This window comes from Ascidia mentula, chromosome 8 (assembly GCF_947561715.1).
Source record: "Ascidia mentula chromosome 8, kaAscMent1.1, whole genome shotgun sequence".
NCBI lineage: Eukaryota > Metazoa > Chordata > Ascidiacea > Phlebobranchia > Ascidiidae > Ascidia > Ascidia mentula.
The window spans coordinates 16,513,831-16,533,711 of NC_138573.1; the positions used below are offsets into that span (position 1 = coordinate 16,513,831).

The following is a 19,881-nucleotide window of genomic DNA, read 5'->3' on the forward strand; positions in this document are numbered from 1 at the left end:
GTATGTTTGCGTGAAAGTGGGAGTTGCAGATGGAGACTGTGTTGTGATTCATCACCGCATGGAGGGCAAATATTTGTGTTTCGACGTTTACTCACCATGTTTCCAAGTGTTTTTCTTCGATTTGCGAACAACATGATTGATTAACATGGAATAAGAGCAAGTCAAATACGATTCTTCGTATGTGTTCTTGTTTTAAATGACATAAAAGCTAAATCAATGTGAGTAACTGTTGAACTATTTATAAAGTTTAGATCAAGTTATTCGTACCAAAATGTTATTCAAACTTGTTTTTATGGAAAAGTATACAATCAATAGATATTGCAAAAGCCACAGAAACGATTGATTCCTGTTCGTCAATCTTCAAAAGCAATTAAAAGGAAGTTATCTCATTGGCTATTGACACATCTTGCTCGTTCTTGTACGCCTTATTGTCGTTCCCATCCGTTTTAAAAAACGCGATTTCCATTATCTTTTCTTTCTCGTGTTTGTCGTAGGGCACTCCGCACCATAGAAATCGTCGCGTCTTTTCCGGGAGCCACTTGAAAATCCAATGATCGAAAAACGGTATCGTGACTCCAGGAGGTAACTCACTTGGTTTCTGATACCCTACATAGTATTGTAAATTGGTATACACGTTGACATGAATTTACAGATTTTGTTAACCTGTTAAAAATGAGACAATATGTCCGACAATGAGAGCAACGACGAACCCGAAAACTCCGTAATAGAGATAAGAGATTGAATACATTTCGGCTATCAGGGGTCTAACTGCTTCTATGGTAGTCTGTGGCGAGTCTTCAAAAACTACAGTCAGTGATTTTTTCCCTCTCCGTTGATGCTCACCGGAAGGTTAACGACATACCTGTGGTGAAGGCGCGTGTTGTGGCATCGGTAACGTTTGGGAATACACAGTCGACAGTAGATCGATCGAGTGCACGTAGATATTTGTTGGGCGGAGGGTAAATCGTGCTTCCCACGTAACACCATATAGAAGTCGCCAAACCGCTGATGAAACCAAGGGCAGCGCCCTGAGCAACGAAGTGAGATAGAAAATGACGACTGCTATTGAATATATGCTTCCGCCAATATTTTTTGGCCACATTGTATATTTATCAACTGAAAGATGACCACAAACAAAATGAACGGTTTACCAGAATTCTATTCTCTGGGAAGGGTAGTTTAGTTGGTAAATAAATAGAATTGTCCTGATCTTCCAACCGTTTTAAACTAGCTGAAAAAAGTCTCATACGTTTTGTTTGAAAACGTTTGTTAAAATGTTTAAAACATAACACAACAAAAAGCATTGAATATTTACCCAAGAATTACACCAGGGGAAGGCCCAACCCATTGTAAACAGCGCCAACGTGGGGCCAGATATCATTCCGTTAATACTAAGGATAGCAGTTACCAAACTACCAAGACTAGATCCCATAGAAGCCATTGCCAAGCAACATGCGCCGTAAAACACAACCAAAGCCTGTGGAAATTATACAATGATCAGAATCACATTATTAAATATTTTAACAAAAAAATTCAACCAACAGTAACAGAGTAAATGCCAGGTTTACTGGTCAACAAATAGCGGTCATTAATTGCAAGTCGTTTAACGTTTATGACCAACTGTAATGGATCATATTCGTTTGTTATAATGTTCAATTTTTACTTTCGAAATCCACAGAGTTTGCGCATCAGTGAGTTTCTTGTAAGGTTTAATGAAGTCTTCCACGGTCACTGTGGCCACTGCGTTGATCCCCGAAGACACTGTGCTGCAAACCCAATCGTATTTAATATTAAAATAACGAACATTTTTCATATTTGCGAAATTGATACGTGTTGTAATAAACCTTATCGTACCTAAGAGTACCGCTGAAAACACTACACATAAAAACGCCAGGAAGACCAGGGTAGGTATAGAGAATATCCATTACAAAATATGGAAGGAGTTGATCTGTGGCTGAAACCCAACCAGCATCGTATGGATCGCAATCGGCGTAATACGCGAACATCGTCAAACCGCCAAGACCAGCCAGTATCGTTATTGCCATACTTGCAAATGAGTTCAAATACATTGCCCTACAGCAAAAAGAATAATTACATGCATCCAAGATCAATGCAGAAGTAGACACAAAACTAGCGAATCTCTTCAAGAATTCTTAGTCGTAAGTCAACTTAATGATAAAAATACCATAAAGTTTATATGTTGAAACAAACAAGGATTATTTGTTAATACAAACATGGCACCTACACTTTAGCATGGGTTTCAGTTTTGCAACACAAAATTCTTTGGACCACGGTGTGAGTTGTGCAATAAGCTGCCGTCCAAACCATCGTCCCACCAACCAAGATGGACCAGAATGTGTGGCGAATGCGCGGATCTCCCTCGAAACTGCGAGAACATTGACGCACTGACCATTTTAAGTAAAAGGTATTTGTTTATGTCAGAAGCAAAGAAGATTAATTCAATCAAAAACAGAGTGGGATTTTCTTAAGGTATAAAGTCATATATATTTGTTGACTGCTTTGAAGACAGGGGCGGGTCCAGGAGGGGCAGTTGCCTTCTCTCCATATAAAATATGTCACAACATTAAATAAAAAAGTTTTAATTGCAAACAAAATCTTTGTCCTAACAAATTCTGCCCCTGATTGAAGAGAAAGGAATACTATGTGTTTGTAACACTTACTGGGCAAAATCAGTTCGACCTCGAGATTCTGCAATCCTCCACACATTCTGAAAACCTCCCAGAGCAATGTTACCCTGAATTACCACTGCTATAAATCCGATGCCCATAACAATATATTGGAAGACATCGGTCCATATAACAGCTTTAAGGCCTCCCAACGCTGTATAAAAAGTGCACACGACACCTGTGATCGCTATTGAGATCCAGAGATCGAGTCCAGTCACTATGATAAGTTTAACAAATGTTTGCCAACATTCGTTGTAGGTTTAATCAATGTAAACAACACCTTGATTAAGTGCTAATGCTGGTGCATAGATCACTATCCCGTTGTAGAAAACCTGGTTGAGGACAAACACCGTCGTCGCCATGAGCCGCACGTATTTGTTGAACCTCAACTCCAAGTACTGCCATATGTTAATAATATTCGGTTTTAGTTTTTGTCAGGTCCATTACAGTGCCTGTAGGGAAAGACTGGTTCCCTAATTTTGGCTGAATCTAACCCTCGATGAGGCATTGTATTAATACCAACAACACTAGTGTGTCAAGATTCGTATTAAATTCTTTGAAACAAAATATTTCAGATTAAAGTTTTATTGATTTATTTTTTTTTATCAATTACAGTACTTTGTGTTCTTCTGTTTGCAGAAACTGATGATGCCTAACCGGGCGAAAGATTTTTCTATTGTTTGTAATACACTAATTGACTTCTGAAACACTTTGTGTCAAACTATTTAATTCCTGAAGGAAAAGCATTGAAAATTGGATCAGTTATCAAAATGAAAAAACAAACCTCGTAGGTACTGGTGATGCCATGCCGGTAGTAAAGAGGGATGTATATTTCAGACGTTACCACGGCAACGATGAAGAAAGATACACAGAAATAAGCGAACATTGAACCGTAAACATAGAATTCTGAGGGCACTCCAATCACTGCAAGCATACAAGTGAGACATTATGGATACTGAACGTGTTGACAATTAGTAAATATATGATTGGGTTAAGCCACATGCTTGCAAACAATAAGTAAGGTTATACTTGTGATTGCCGACAGATATCCAGCACTAAGGGAGAAGGCAACAGGCACTGCATGCATCTGTCTTCCTCCCATCAAGTAATCATCACTATCGTTTTTCTTTTTCCTTGAGACGAATGCAAAGAAGATTCCGATGCAAGCTGAGATGAGGAAGAGGCATCCGAACACGACGTAATCCCAAACACCTAAGGATCGTTGGATCTCCTCCATACGAAACCTCTTTTTTATCAAATGATTTATATACGCTTTTATTGTGTGCAAAATTAAAGCTAAAACGTATATGTTTCTCAATAGTAGCCTTTTAGTTGTTCATTTGTCTTGTCTTTACTTATTCTTGATAATAAAATTATTAAAATCATGAAATCAAAAGCAGAAAGTGTTTGTTTTTGTAACCTGGTAGTTTGTCATCAAAAGCTATGTTTAAATCTGCTGCATTTGTTAAACTTCAACTGCAATTGCTTTCCTAAAACCTGATCGTGTCCTCTCCAATCTGCTGAGAATTGTTCACATTTTTAAATGCTCGCAGTTGCGGCAAATTTACTGTTGTGTCAACATATATTGACCAAGGTTTATGGTCGGCAGCCCCGAACAGCTTTGTTAGAAATGCTTTCAGTTGAGGTTTTAATGTTGTGTAATGTTTAGCTGTTGAAAGGTTAGTGAGAGTACAATGGCGCGGTTTATTTGTCTGGTTTATGTAACGCGCAAATCAGTAGAGTGTTTTGTATGGTTTACGTTTTAACGGAGTAATTTGTCGAACTTTGTCAACAACAGGACGAAGAAAGGGGGATACGGCCGAAAATATGTATTTGTTCCTTTGCAAAAGTTCGTGATTGCCGGTGATGCAATTCGCTAAATACAGTAACTTTAGTTGTGGATCTTGTCAAAGCATTGCGATTTAGACCAGAAACCCATGAAACTCACGAAACTCACGAAACTCACGAAACTCACGAAACTCACGAAACTCACGAAACTCACGAAACTCACGAAACTCACGAAACTCACGAAACTCACGAAACTCACGAAACTCACGAAACTCACGAAACTCACAAAACTCACGAAATTCTATATTTCAATATATTTAGCCATCAAGCAAGGTTGTACTCATAATTGCAAATAGTCGTTTAGTCAAAAATTAAACATCTCTAATATTCTTGTTGCTTTAGTTCTGGGTGTTTTTCGAAAATGGCATCGAAAGCCTTGGTCCACAAATTGTCACGTACGTTCTCTTGCGTAAGACACGAGTCTGAAACCGGTTCCCCATACACAAGAATCCTGAAATCGATGGGAAAACATGAATCTTAGCCGAAGTTTACATTCATGTGTATATGTACAATGGACTCCTGTAAATCTATGGCTTTAACCCTTTGTATTAAACTTTCATGTTGATTTTTATTGTTTATACACGTGATTGTTATTTGTGCGTAAAGTTTTATACGAATACCTTTCTCTGCATAGATATTGATAAAGATCGTCTCTTTCTTCCATCGAGTTCCATTTCATGAGTTCGTTTTCGCGTTTGTTGATGATTTCATCGCACTAAAAACACGCGCTGCAATTAATAAGTAGCAAAATAAGTTCACCAAGACATTAGCGCTTGCTGCATTTTACTTTACCAAAAAAATGATACGGATTGCCTACAATTATAAGTAAAACTTACAATGCCTAAATATTTTTCGTAGATCATTATTAAGTATCCAAATAAAAAGAATGTCATCCATAATTGTGTAAAATGTGAGCTCACCATCTCCATCAAGCGGTTACTCTCTGGGTGCTTAAAACGTTCGAACTCGTCAATGAGTAATTGTGATTCCGCGTCACCCTTCGTTTGTGATTCAATGAGCGATTTCGTGTCCTTGAGATCACTTTTCTTCACATATCTACAAATGTTTACCAATTAGATTATTAAATGAGCTTGGCCGTTTGGTCACAAAGTCGTCTGATAGTCACGCCAGTTGCACTGATGAGACCATTCAGGTCGAAACAGTGGCCATATGTCTGCAGCTTATACACAATTCATATTATTGGCTCCACTTTGCTTATCATAGATTATTAAAGGTTAATTTTTTTGATTTGGAAAAAAAGTTTATTGTGATTGCTATTACAATGCTAGTGTTTCTCCATCGAAAATGCATGGCTTATCTCTTTAGTTGGGTGCACCATCTTTTTGTGTGTATACATACATTTTGCTTGGCTCTGTGGCCATTCGAAAACTGAGCTTTGGCCGCGTTTCAATCATGAATGCTGAATTGCCCTTACCTGAATTTCTTCTTATCCTCTTCTTGTGGAACGTAATTCAGCATTTTATTACATACTTCTTCAATGGCCAAGAGCATCGGCACCGCCCTGCGGGGTTAAAATGTAGATTAAACCGTCTTAAAAGTCACCTAGCTACATTGGTGAGACCCAACAGGTCGGAATAGTGACAAAGTCTGCTGCCTGAATATTTTTGTTAGCTCTATTGCTTCCATTCAAATTAAACCACATATGTGAGTTGATAAATCGTTTTATTATTTTAAAACATTGCTTTTTTCTGGCGTACTTCTCTCGTTTTTTCTCTGCCCTGCTTTTCCTTCTGTCCTTTCTCTTTTTCTCCTTGATTTGTTCCTCAGTGAGATCTTCTTTTTTCGTTTCACCCCTTAACGTTTTGTCAATTTCCTCCACCATTAAGCGACAAACTGAATTAATTACTTAATTTAGTTCTTTAAACAATTGCTACATGAAGAAATTACTCGCCTGGTCGAATTCATTTCACGTTTAGTTACCTATTACTGTACTCGGTACTCTTAGTAAAACTTATCCCCATACGTTTTAACATGTTGGTTGTTCAAATGTTGCTGAGTGAGAACTTAACGATAGATTTTGGGCTTTGTTATGAGGTCGTAATTACCACGGCTTCCGTGCAAACAACAAGAACAATAACGAGTTCTTTGCAGTTTTCACAAGTAAAAGCTTACCATGACATTTGGTCGGGTATTTCTTATTATTGTATGCAACGCCTGGAGGCCGAGGAGCATTCTTGTCTTTCTTGCTTGTCTTCTTTGTCAGAGTTGCGCTGCACTGCAAAACACAATCGACTTGAACACCTATATCGGAAACTAAATAACGCCAGTATTTTTCGAGGTACTTAATTACAAACAGAAATCGTTTAAATAGTAGTTATAATTTTGTCCTTTGTTAAGTATATGGAAACCTGTTTTTAACAAAAGGCGAATAGCTTATTGACAGTAAAGATTGGGTAATAATTTAACTTCCAAACTTACGATATGAGCAAGCACAACAATGCAAAATCCCAACAACAGCAAGGAGCAGAGACTTTTGCTTGCCATTTCCTTAATTTCCTTTTCTTAACTTATTGTTTTTCCAATACAATGACGTGTCAAATTATCCTACCATACACTGCGTCGCAACAAATGTTGAGAAGAAAAGTTTTAGGTACCGCTACGTAGAAATGCGATGTTACAGTATGTTTCGCTTCCCTGTCATGGCTACAGAATAAAAACCAACATTCGATTTGATAAAAAAAAATTTCTGACCTGGAAAACTTATGTACACGCAGTTCTCTCAACCAATTTTGTGGCGTCTGAGACAAAAAGCGACTGCTTCGCGTGCTCGAAGTAACTTGTTTGCTTTACTCTGTGACGAAATGTACAGATGCGCATGTTCCCACAGTAAAGTTGCCTGCTGTGTCTGATGTAAGCAGAAATAATGACTGTGTATTCTTCCCTACATTGTGGTAAATACCACTGTTCCAAACTGCAGATAACTCAAGACAACATATAATACCGTTTTAAATTTGATTTCGTTGCGAAGGATTAATTTGCCTTCAACATCAAGTAATTAAAAAAATGAACTGTCATGGAAGATGCTTGGAAACAAACAAAGAAAATGCATGAGATAAATATAGGAAGCAACATTACAGCATAGGCTAACCTATCCATGACGAATATATACCGTTTTTCTGAAAATGACAACATTATACATAAGCCATACTTTTAGAGTCGAAAATATGTCGATGCAACTAGATTTTACTTATTAGGTCTAACAAAAACACATATTTTTTTTGTTTAGTGGTTCAAAAAATAATGAATAAAACATTTGTGACTGTGGAAAATTGTTGTGCCTTCTTGGTAGTAGTAAAATATTTTAGCTTCCTTAGTTACAAATTAACTTAAACAACGGAGCCACGAGAGTACAGCACGCGACGTTCATAAGAAACGAGTCGTTTTATTTTCATAAATAATGCAAGAAAACGTCTGCTAAGTGTCATGGATGTGGGAAATTTACCATCCTTTCAATCGAGCTACATAAGAACAGGCCGAGCTCCTACAAAACCGAAAACACAGTCCAAGCCCAAGGTAGAAAATATTTTCTCTATTTTTGTATTACAAACAGCTTGGCGCCAGTGACATAAAATATGACCGTTATGCACTAAATAGTTTTGGTAGTTATGAATTCGTTGCAATATCGCCTTATTTTATTTTATTAACACTTACAGTTGGTTGATTGGTTGATGCATAATAACAACAGACAAATGTAGAAAATAAACCTTTTCCCTTTTTGTCTCATCTTTGCAGGTTAAACTTGGTATATGTTTTCATAATAAATTAGCTGATTACCCTTGGTACTACATAACCCATTGTATTGTCCCCTCTTTCTTTTTTATTTTTCATGTGTGCTGTCACCAGTGCAAAATAAAATTGATTTTATTTAATAATTCTCGATCTGTTGTTTTTTAGAAGAAAGCAGTTGCTGATGAAGAAACTGGTGAGAAACTTGATGCAGATGAAATTAAAAAAAGAAATCAGGTGAATACAATTAGGCATGAAAATTATCAAATGTGAATTTCTGAGCTTTGGAAAGGAATGTAATTCACTTCTCAGCGCTACCTAAATGTTTTGACGGATTTACATCGCTTGCGAGACCACTACTATGCAGTTTACCTCTCCAAACTTGAAGAAAAAGTTAAAAATCAACGCAAAGAAATTGTTGCAAGAGAAGACAGATTGAAGCAAAAATTGCTTAGGAAAGAGGAAAAAATGGTATATAATTCTTTTTACCCATGAAAAGCAACGTATACATTAGTATCAATAATGCACATCAGAAATTATTTTGGATTTTTAAATACAATATCCTAGCAGTGAATGGTTTCAACAATTATGCATTTTTTGCAGGCAAAAGAATCCCACAAGTTTTTAACAAAGTTGCCCCATCACAAACTCACAAATGATGAAGGGTTTTTACGCAAAGTTCCAAAGTCACATTACTATCATCTGACGGCAGTTGAGAACCTAATGAAAAGCAGGGGTCTACTTAGACACCGGTTGGTAGCAAACTAGTTTATTTTTATGACTTTCGATGAGGATTTCAGCACAATAAACACTGTATGTCCACATGAATAATTAGGATACATATTTATAAAAATAAATTCTACATGTTGCTCAGGATCACTTTATGGTTTTACTGTTTTTATGTCAAGGTGGGAAGTTGATGAATTTTGGAGAAAAGCAAAAGCAGATCACAGTTTTTGGAAGCGAAATATACCATCTACTGTTTCACCAGATGCAATCACTGAACACATGTTATCAAGATACAGTTCAATTACAACTCATTCCAAACAAGGTAAGTCCCAATATACATTGAACACAGTTTGCTTGAAGCAGGGTTAACCAACATGTCATGTTAAGAGCAAAGCATGACAAGTGGATTGGATCTTTCTCGTCCTGGCATACTCAAGAAAGTTCCAGAGGAAAAACAAGATGAAGAACATGATGCCAGGTAGTTTATTACTGTTGTAGTATTTTGCTGTTTCTGACTAATCACATGATTTATTTGGCTCAGTTTAAGTGAAGCGGAAATAGTTATTCCTCCCAAACCCAAGTTTCCAAAACTGCATGCATTTAACATGAAGTTGAAAACGGTAGGAAGGTTGTATTTTTATGATGGTTGCCATTTTATTTGGGTGATGCTTTTTGTCAGGACTATGGTAAATCATTACGAAGTTTAGTACCAGAATCAAGCTCTGAAACTAGCAGTATCACAAGCTCTGATGAACATCGCAGACGTAAACTACATCACCACATTAGAGCAGATGCATACCAACTAGCAGTGGTTAACACTGCAATGACGGAGAGAATGCTAAAGAAGTGAGATAATTTTTAATTACAAAAAAAGTTACCACTAATAAACAAATTAACATCTGTCTTATAACTGCAAATAATGACACACCTTATGCCTGCCAAGTTCACCAACAACTTACTAATATATAAGTTTTGTGACCACTTTTTTCAGACATGCTCTTATTGGTGAAAGACCGAACCCTATTTCTGAACTAAGTGAAATTTGGTGTGGTAAAAGTGACAATGCATCTACAGTCACTGACCAAACTTCTAAAGGTAGAAGTTATAATAATGTGTTTAAACAGTGGTAATCCACTTCCTAAATACTTCAATTACATAACAAATTTTTGGTTGTTATGCCAAAAAGTTTATATAACCCCATTTTTCGTAGTTTCAATAACAACATCAGGAAAAAGTGTAAAGCATAGGAAGAGGAGAAAGAGAATGGAAAATGAGAAGCAGAAGGAACGAATAACAACAGTCCCGGAAGAAAATGAAGGTAAAAGTTTCTTTTATAACAAAGAAACCATTAAACCCTTTTTTATGCATCAGATGAAATTGTGCTTGCTGAAACCACAAGTCAACCGCTGTCTATGGAGATGATGTTAGCTGCTGGAAATTTGTCTATTAAGGTTTGAAAGTGAAAAAATAAAACCTTGTCACCGAAAACCAACTAAATCACTCCTTTAAATATATGTTTCAGGATACCAAGCAATCGAAACCTCTTTGGGTCAACTATGCCGAATAAGCAGAAGAAAAGTTTTGTTTTAAATTTGCTGGTTTACCGTAACTTACACAAACCTTTTTTTACCTGAATATAGTGTCTACAGCTTTTTACATTTTTCACTGTGCCAACTCTTCATGATCAATCCGTTATATACATTTTTTAGCAATAGTGCCAAAATTCATTTGTAGTGTTACCTGTTTTGCCAATTATGTTTTAATGCAATTTGTGTGCTTGGTCTTTCTAAAATCTTCATTATAGTAAAATACAATTTCTGGTGTGCAAAATAGATTTTCTTTATTAGTCATCAACATGTAAGCTAGGTATACATTAGTTTGCATGGCTCAAAATCAATGTTGCACTTCTCAGAAACTAATACAAAGTGGGGCCTTTGCTATGACCACTGAAAAGGATCATGTTTGCAAATAAACAACAACATACTAGTCACACAAAAAATAAAAATGTAAAACGGAACAAGAACAGATTGAAGTCATAATTTTCCATCCCTTTTCATCTTATCATGTTCATTGGAAAGCTCCTGCTGAAACCTTGACAGAAAACCATGACTTTTGGGAGGGGCATCGGCAAAATCTTTTATGGTGTCTTTCATTCTCCCTTCTATGGTCTTTGCTGATGTGATGCCTCCAGCCTAAAATAACAACAATAGGGAGAAAATTGCAATATGTGCAGAAAAAGCTGGCTGGTCCCGGTAAGCCAGACTGGAAAATTTTTAATTTGCGTGGATTTTTTTCGGCGAACATCAGTTGTACGACTACAGTTTTTTTTATGTTAATGCATTAGTTAATTATTTTTGCGTGGATTGCCGATTCAATTGTGAAAATATACACGTCATTCTTTCCATTCAGCTTCAGGCGTGTAAGCAACAACAAGGTGACATTTTTGACATAACATTGCACAAATTTCTCAACAAAAATTGTTATTTAGCATATAGAGCAACAATGATTTTGAAAAAGCTTACGGATATTCGCTTGTACAGTCCAACTGTTATCTGGGCAGCACGCCTAATCGGCTTCGTTTCGGAAAGGCGTTCAATGAGTTGTGGGTTATTCAACATCATTCCAAGCCATCTCCAGAACGGCATGGTTAAGGTCAGATAAATAGAAATGCAAGTACCTTTCTACGGCAAACAAGATTACGAGGTTATTACAAGTAGGCAAAGGTGTTCAAACAATAAACCAAAAAGAAAAGACTTATTTATATGGTAGATACATTGACCACATAACGGGGGCATCGACGCAAACCAGATTATGACGTCACAATCGCTTTTAACAATGGACAAGGTTGTGCGTGCGTCAAATGTGCGTGAAGTGCGCTGTAGTCTGAAACGTGTCAACTGAACCGTGAATGTTTTGAAGAATATAATGTGGGTTGGGCCTAGATTTCAGTTATGGTGTAGCCTGGAAGCATTAAATACTCTAATGTGGGTTGGGCCTAGATTTCAGTTATGGTGTAGCCTGGAAGCATTAAATAATCTAATGTGGGTTGGGCCCAGATTTCAGTGATGGTGTAGTCTGGAAGCATTAAATAATCTAATGCGGGTTGGGCCTAGATTTCAATTATGGTGTAGCGTGGAAGCATTAAATACTCTAATGTGGTTGGGCCTAGATTTCAATTATGGTGTAGCCTGGAAGCATTAAATACTCTAATGTGGGTTGGGCCTAGATTTCAGTTATGGTGTAGCGTGGAAGCATTAAATACTCTAATGTGGGTTGGGCCTAGATTTCATTTATGGTGTAGCGTGGAAGCATTAAATACTCTAATGTGGGTTGGGCCTGGATTTCAGTTATGGTGTAGCGTGGAAGCATTAAATACTCTAATGTGGGTTGGGCCTAGATTTCATTTATGGTGTAGCGTGGAAGCATTAAATACTCTAATGTGGTTGGGCCTAGATTTCAATTATGGTGTAGCGTGGAAGCATTAAATACTCTAATGTGGGTTGGGCCTGGATTTCAGTTATGGTGTAGCGTGGAAGCATTAAATACTCTAATGTGGTTGGGCCTAGATTTCATTTATGGTGTAGCGTGGAAGCATTAAATACTCTAATGTGGTTGGGCCTAGATTTCAATTATGGTGTAGCGTGGAAGCATTAAATACTCTAATGTGGGTTGGGCCTGGATTTCAGTTATGGTGTAGCGTGGAAGCATTAAATACTCTAATGTGGGTTGGGCCTAGATTTCATTTATGGTGTAGCGTGGAAGCATTAAATACTCTAATGTGGTTGGGCCTAGATTTCAATTATGGTGTAGCGTGGAAGCATTAAATACTCTAATGTGGGTTGGGCCTGGATTTCAGTTATGGTGTAGCGTGGAAGCATTAAATACTCTAATGTGGGTTTGACCTAGATTTCAGTTATGGTGTAGTCTGGAAGCATTAAATACTCTAATGTGGGTTGGGCCTAGATTTCAGTTATGGTGTAGTCTGGAAGCATTAAATACTCTAATGTGGGTTGGGCCTAGATTTCAGTTATGGTGTAGCGTGGAAGCATTAAATACTCTAATGTGGGTTGGGCCCAGATTTCAGTTATGGTGTAGCGTGGAAGTATTAAATACTCTAATGTGGGTTGGGCCTAGATTTCAGTTATGGTGTAGCGTGGAAGCATTAAATACTCTAATGTGGGTTGGGCCTAGATTTCAGTTATGGTGTAGCATGGAAGTATTAAATACTCTAATGTGGGTTGGGCCTAGATTTCAGTTATGGTGTAGCGTGGAAGCATTAAATACTCTAATGTGGGTTGGGCCTAGATTTCAGTTATGGTGTAGAGTGGAAGCATTAAATACTCTAATGTGGGTTGGGCCCAGATTTCAGTTATGGTGTAGCGTGGAAGTATTAAATACTCTAATGTGGGTTGGGCCCAGATTTCGGTTATGGTGTAGTCTGGAAGCATTAAATACTCTAATGTGGTTTGGGCCTAGATTTCAGTTATGGTGTAGCGTGGAAGCATTAAATACTCTGATGTGGGTTGGGCCTAGATTTCAGTTATGGTGTAGCATGGAAGCATTAAATGCTCTAATGTGGGTTGGGCCCAGATTTCAGTTATAGTGAAGCTTAAAAACTTTATACTCTGTGGGTTGGTGTATGACTGGAACTATTATATTTTGGTTTTGCTTCGCTTACTTTGCACAAGCTCAGACCATCAGAATGAAGCATGTTGCCAATGTGTTTAGATCCATTAACATAATTTAGGTCATTCTATTTTGACTATGTTGGTTTCAACAAAAGACAAATGACATTTGAAGCGACAAGTCAAACAGAAGACACAAATCAAAAGGTTTGTTATGATTTTATTAAAAAAAAACAATTTTAAATGCTACTTGAATTTCAGCTGAACATCTGCAATGCTTCTGTTGGAATATTACATCTGTGGAAATAAAGTATAATTTGAATAAGGTAAGAATTACTGTTAAGTCTTTAAAGTTCATTTTGTGTGGTCCTTTTTACTCCTTCCCAAAAATGAAATTATTTTATATCATACTATGGATATGATAGTGTCTGTCGTCATACTACAAAATATTTTCACTTCGTATATTGTTTACATTGGATTTAAAAAAATGGATATTCCTGTATGATTCTTGATTGATAAAACAAAATTGTTACAAAGCTTTAACACTGCAGATTCTGCAAAGATAGAAGCCACCCTAAATAAGCTGCAAGAAACCAGATACAAATTTCCAAACATATTTTTTACAAAGTTGAAATCTTTATAAAACACACTATCTCATGTTAAACAGCATTTGTGTTATATATATTGTTTTGTGTATGCTAATTGTGATGCAATAAACTGTTTCTGCCACTGCCAGACAATGCAAAGTTAAATGAACTTCCTTTGGGCACAAACATTGCACTCTTTGTCACATGTCGCTACAAAAATGGTGCTATTTGTTTTGTAATCGAATTCTCTTTTTTTTGGCGAACTAAGTGCTTTTCAGGCTTTCCAAATAAATAATGTTTGCTTATATGTTGATGGACTGCATTTTTATGTTGTGTTTGAAAAATTCCTACCACGCCCAGGAGGCTTTTCCATGTGGTCGTTGGCATTTTTGATAACCCAGACGCCTCGCCAGTAGCCATATGAAACTGGGTTGAACAACATAATACGAGTTGAAGAAAACACAATACTTAAATAGTATGGTCTTAAAATCACTCTGCAGAAGTGTTACACCTCTCAGGTTGAAGCCTGATTGGTCAGTTTTACCATCGCAAGGTATGGTATGAAATTCACTCTGCGAAAGTGTTACACCTCTCAGGTAGAGTCCCGATTGGTCAGGTTTACCATCACTCTACGAGTGTTACACCATTAGGGTCAAAACCCAAAGGTATGGTAGGAAATTCACTTCGCAGAAGTGTTACACCTCTCAGGTAGAGTCCCGATTGGTCAGGTTTACCGTCACTCCAAGAGTGTTACACCCTTTGGGCCAAAACCCAAAAGGTACGGTATTACATTCACTTTGCAGAAGTGATAAAACTAAAAAAATTGGGACATTGTGGTTGTTATGGTATAGTGAATAAATTTCATTTGGCTTGTGTTCTTATTTGTTTAACAGATTGTAATGTTGTTTGATTTACAATGTGCACACAAAATATTTATCTTTTTTTGCTTGCTTCTCTGAAAAACCAACACACATGATGTGAAACCACTGTTCACATCGAGTGCACTCAATCCAAACTTTTTTCAGGGGATTGGCGCCTTCATCTCCACATACATGTCTCTATTTCATTTGTGCCTTGAAGACACTTGCCAGCAATTTCCCTTAACATTTCAAGTCTATAGCTGTAGGTACAAACATTTTGCACAAGTTTTTCTCCAGTTGCCAGCCATTTTGCATACATACATATCATCACTCCACAGCTTGATCCATCTGGCTGTTTTGTTCTGTGTGGTATTTCCACAGTATTAATTTTCCAACCAAACTTTGTTGCCATTAGACAATTCACCATAGCTTTTGCAGTTTGAACATTGCTGTCTGTTTTTACACAAGGCATTGCTACTGGGTCTATGTACAGCAGTTTTCGACCAGGGATGTCAACTACAAGCAAAACCCAGTGGAAGCCTGAAGTGTTCCAAGGTATAAACAGTGTTTGTTTCCCTTGCAAATTTATCCCTTCCCAAACTTTTTTAATTGAAGCTTTTCTTTGTAATATTTGAGCCACTGTCGAACAAACATAAAGTGTGTGTTGGTGCACACCAGTTAATCGCCACAAGTAGCTGTTAATGACTTCATCATAAAGCCAACCAACATTAAATCTGCTGTCATGCTTTTTAAGCTCGCAAACTTCAGCTGATGGCAATGAGTCATCCAGAGATTTTAACTCCAACAAAGAAATTGAATGAGGGCCGTTTTTTAAAATTGTACCAGAAGCTTTGTAACCGGTAACATGGGCTGTGATGTTTTTTTGCATCATTGAGTGTTTGTTCCGAACAATATCCATACAAGCCTCACCAGAAGATTCATGTTGGTCACAGGCTTTTGCTGCCTGTGGGGTTGTTAATTTTACACTTTTCTTTGATCAAGGAAACAAAGTTGTTACTTGGTGCAGCGGCTGCATAAGGTTGGCAAATTGTCCAACCCGTGATGAAAATGGATTGAGCTTTGGTCGCTTGCGGGGCAACTCATCATGGACAGTATTTTCAGAAGGTGTTGTTTTTCGCTTCCTTTTCAATGACTTAAGTTCTGGAGGTTGAGTAATTCTAAACCCAGAATCGTATGAACATGCTTTAGAAAACTTAGCCACCATGGCATTGCCATCAGAAATGCCTTCATCCAAAACCTGCTTGGAACTGACATCATATGAAAGGTCTATCAAATGCTTCATTAAATCAATAAACTTTTGATGGCTTTGTTTGCGATCTGAGGTTTTGTTGTCAGTACCACAGGTTTTGTCGTCAGTTACAATGTTTTCAGGTTGAGAAATTGATTGGTTTGTGGAGGAATTCTTGATGTCTTGTGTTTTGACCACAGTATCACAAACAGTTTCAGCTGACAATTTGTTCACAACAACCGGATCCAAAACCATGTAAACAGAATTGGAGTACCAATCTGGCAGACTATGCCATCCAACATCTGCATACTTGTTAAAAATTGCAAACATGTGTTTGCATGGTAAAAAATTGTGTAAAAAATCATGACATGTACACTTTGGAAAATCTCTTTCGGTGCCAAATTTAATGGTGTATATTTCAGAAGAGGAACTGCTTAATACAGTGAACAAGTCCCCTTTTCTACATATAGAACTTGCCTGAATGTTTGTAGTTTCTCCGATACGTTTTATACAATGTTTTACCAATTTTCTTGGTCGGTTTCGAAGAAAGCTGGGAACCTCAGCGTTGTAACTTCTGTAATTGCCAGAAGATCTCATGTTTTGTTGTTTGTATCTGCTCAAAGTAAAATTTATTGATTAATTTTGATTGCATGTTCTTGCATATAACCATAAATGTTTTAGTGGAGGTACACTCACTTCTCATATGCATTTGGCAAAAATTCGTGGTGCAAAATTGTAATTAAGCCAGAAAGCGACTTATCAGTCCGAAATCGCACATGGCATTCTTTTAAAACTCGGTTTTGTCTCTCAACACCATTGTTGGTGCGGATCAAAACCTTTAACTGGTCTGCTCGATAGAGCCACATCCAACGCTACAAAACGTGCATGAACAGAAGTCACATTTAACATATATGTTTTGTAAATACTCAAACCTCTTTATCCTTAAGCCAAATATTTGTGAAGTATTTTTGTAGTTTTGGGTTGTTTTCCCAAACTGAACTTGACTCAAATATCTGCAGTGCATTGTTGCAGCTTTTTTCACATTCAGCGTTAGCAATTCCTCTCATAAATGTCAAAACTTTGTCCTTGTCTGGACCTACTTGGTTTTCAGATTTTTTAACCCATCTTTCCCATGCCTGTTCACGATGAAAATCGCAAATGAGGACACGGACATCTAGAAAATAGTTATTTTTACATATGTGGTACATGTATATTTGATGCAGAACTTTAACCTGTAAAAATGCTTTCAATGGCATGGATCTCAGCATCACATTTGTCTACCATAAAAAATGATGGTTGCCATGCAGGAGTCCATTCTTTCAATATTTTCAGTGCCTCTTCAATGTCCAATTGTCTTTCATTCTGTGTAATGAAACTGGCAACAACTTGATAGCCAACATTTGTCTTCACACAGAGAAAAAACAATGGGAGAGCATATTTGGATGTCTTGTAGGTAGCATCCATTAGACAAATGTCTTGGCCGTAGCGCAGAAGCAATCTACGCTGCCATGCAAACTGATGGATAAACAGCATGGTTTGTTCAGATTGAATGACTGGTGCTGTTTCTCCATCAACTACTTCAGGTTCCATGTTAGCAATGAATGGCCGGAAATATATTTTGTCATTGGCATCTCCTGCCTTCACCCATTCATCCACCAACCACTGGACATTAGTTTGATCAATTTTTGCAAATCTGTGTTTACAAAATACTCGGTAATAATGACTTTGAATGTCCTTTTTTGTTGGATAAAATCTCCTGTTTGAAGTAGATGGTGGGGTATCATTTTGAAAAAGTTCATGGGCAACATAATGTTTTAGGCTTCTAAGAATTTCCTCAATACTGCATACACCTTCTGTAACCAATTGATCTATTTTGGCAATTATTCTTTGATCAACAGGTTGAAGGAAACCAGCAGCCTTAAAATATGTAATATGGTGAATAAACAGTTCAAAAGTAAACATTTAATTTAAATAACATCCTTACTTCCCCTAAAACATGACCGGTGTGGTCATCCTGAGATGGAAAGCAAACACTGTAAGTTTGTTGCTTTAGCAAGTGCTTATCGTTGTTTTGCAGCAAATCTTTTACAACAACACTTGTCTTGTCCATTTTAGATTTACATTTCGAGATTATCTAATCATATTACAGAAGAAATTATTGATATCCAACTAAATAAAATTAGATTGAAACAAGTTGAAGAAGTACCTGAAACTGTGGAAACTTCATAATTTCCTGAATTACAATTTTTGCCTTGCAGTTAGTTTTTTTGGTCCCTTGAATGCACAAATGTTTTTTGTAAGGATTTGGATGATCTTGCAACTGATCAAAGGGGTTTCAATATTTTATCATAGAAAACATAAAGTCACTTACATGTGTAGGTGGTGCAACATGACGCCTTTCATTTTTAATCTTGATGCGATGTTTAGAATGTTGGCATTCCAAGACCTTTGTTTGTACTATGATGTAGGGAGTGGATGTACTGTCCCAATGCAAGCGACCTATTAAAATATCTAAAAAAAATCACAAATGTAATCAGTTTGTATTGTCATACAATTATGGCTTGATGAACTTTCTTTTAATAAGTAAAACTAAGCTAAAAAGCATGCCTTTTTTTATCATACCAAATGAATTCTTCGAGAAATGAATGAACTTTGTCAATGTGGAGATTTCAAATTTCTCAACTAAATCATTTGCCTGAGTCATTGAACAAGCCCACTGCAACAATTGTTGGATTTACTCGAAACTTAAATTTATAAACTGCACCAATTACCAGTCTTATATTACCTGCAAATTTTGTTTGCTATTCTCCTTTGCTGCTTCTGATATATTTTGCTAAAATAAACAACCACACATATGCACAAAGCATTGTGTTAAGCTATACAATTTACTAACCATTTTACTTAAACAAGTGAATTCATTCTTCACAAACTTCACAAAATATCTCTCTTCCTGTTGTAAACCTGCACCTTGGCTATTAAGGCTTTCTCTTATTGTTTTGCTTGCCTTTTCAAGATTGTATTTTGATAGCTTGTTCTGTGCCCAAGATATTAATGCAATGATAGTTAATAACATTTAAATGTATACTTACTAAGCCTTCAAACTTTGCAAACACCAAAACATCAAAGATGGTTATTACATATTGATATAGTTTGTTTGGTTCAGATTGGCGGTCAAAATGCCAAAGTGATTCAAAGCACTCTGAACGTGTAATTATGTATGGTATGGCAGCATCATTCCAATGCACTGAGCTTTTACATGCATCTTCAAACGTAAAAAGAGGTTTCGAAAAAAAAACAGTACCATCGTGAAAACAAGCACCCACAAACAACAAAACTCACCATGTGATTTAATTAACGGGGACTTTAAAGTTAGTGCACATGACTTTTTGAATTGATGCAGCATATTTGTTGCTTCATGTTTGGATCCATACCACTAATAAATAAAAGCACAAATGAAATACTTCCATAATACAACAAAAACGTGTTCATGTGCCTGAATATAGAACTTTTATTACTACTTCACAGATTCTTAGACCAATTTGTGACAAT

General features: G+C 36.8%; 4 protein-coding genes, 1 long non-coding RNA gene and 1 pseudogene across 6 annotated transcripts; 2 read left to right on the forward strand and 4 right to left on the reverse strand.

Moving 5' to 3' along the window:
- Positions 1-370: 370 nt before the first annotated feature.
- Positions 371-3,924, reverse strand: LOC145912111 (sodium-coupled monocarboxylate transporter 2-like). Its single transcript, XM_082999527.1, has 11 exons — positions 3,717-3,924; positions 3,472-3,611; positions 2,968-3,085; positions 2,682-2,904; positions 2,246-2,386; positions 1,855-2,073; positions 1,664-1,766; positions 1,316-1,477; positions 863-1,028; positions 664-795; positions 371-606 (listed from the first exon to the last, which is right to left on the reverse strand). Exons 1-11 carry the CDS (start codon positions 3,922-3,924, stop codon positions 371-373), a joined length of 1,848 nt encoding a protein of 615 aa, XP_082855653.1.
- Positions 3,925-4,856: 932 nt separating this feature from the next.
- On the reverse strand, positions 4,857-7,040 carry LOC145912112 (uncharacterized). Its single transcript, XM_082999528.1, has 7 exons — positions 6,975-7,040; positions 6,669-6,771; positions 6,254-6,389; positions 5,971-6,057; positions 5,456-5,591; positions 5,156-5,250; positions 4,857-4,986 (listed from the first exon to the last, which is right to left on the reverse strand). Exons 1-7 carry the CDS (start codon positions 7,038-7,040, stop codon positions 4,857-4,859), a joined length of 753 nt encoding a protein of 250 aa, XP_082855654.1.
- An 865-nt stretch (positions 7,041-7,905) lies between these two features.
- Positions 7,906-10,831, forward strand: LOC145911426 (uncharacterized). Of its 2 annotated transcripts, none has more exons than XM_082998753.1 (12): positions 7,906-8,069; positions 8,451-8,519; positions 8,595-8,753; positions 8,886-9,034; positions 9,191-9,333; positions 9,399-9,489; positions 9,553-9,642; positions 9,714-9,857; positions 10,003-10,106; positions 10,222-10,329; positions 10,383-10,462; positions 10,534-10,831. In XM_082998753.1, the coding sequence occupies exons 1-12, from the start codon at positions 7,980-7,982 to the stop codon at positions 10,576-10,578; spliced, it is 1,272 nt and encodes a 423-aa protein (XP_082854879.1). In that variant the 5' UTR covers positions 7,906-7,979; the 3' UTR covers positions 10,579-10,831. The 2 variants fall into 2 exon arrangements, with proteins under 2 accessions (XP_082854879.1, XP_082854878.1); XM_082998752.1 differs by having other exon boundaries at positions 9,553-9,631; positions 9,691-9,857.
- On the reverse strand, positions 10,832-11,767 carry LOC145911427 (protein NCBP2AS2-like). Its single transcript, XM_082998754.1, has 2 exons — positions 11,534-11,767; positions 10,832-11,203 (listed from the first exon to the last, which is right to left on the reverse strand). Exons 1-2 carry the CDS (start codon positions 11,654-11,656, stop codon positions 11,045-11,047), a joined length of 282 nt encoding a protein of 93 aa, XP_082854880.1. The 5' UTR covers positions 11,657-11,767; the 3' UTR covers positions 10,832-11,044.
- A 1,970-nt stretch (positions 11,768-13,737) lies between these two features.
- Positions 13,738-14,502, forward strand: LOC145912323 (uncharacterized). The gene is made up of 3 exons (XR_014403290.1): positions 13,738-13,843; positions 13,898-13,962; positions 14,188-14,502. It is a non-coding gene; the product is annotated as an uncharacterized LOC145912323 (long non-coding RNA).
- A 1,166-nt stretch (positions 14,503-15,668) lies between these two features.
- On the reverse strand, positions 15,669-19,036 carry LOC145912113 (uncharacterized; annotated as a pseudogene).
- Between the last annotated feature and the right edge of the window lie 845 nt (positions 19,037-19,881).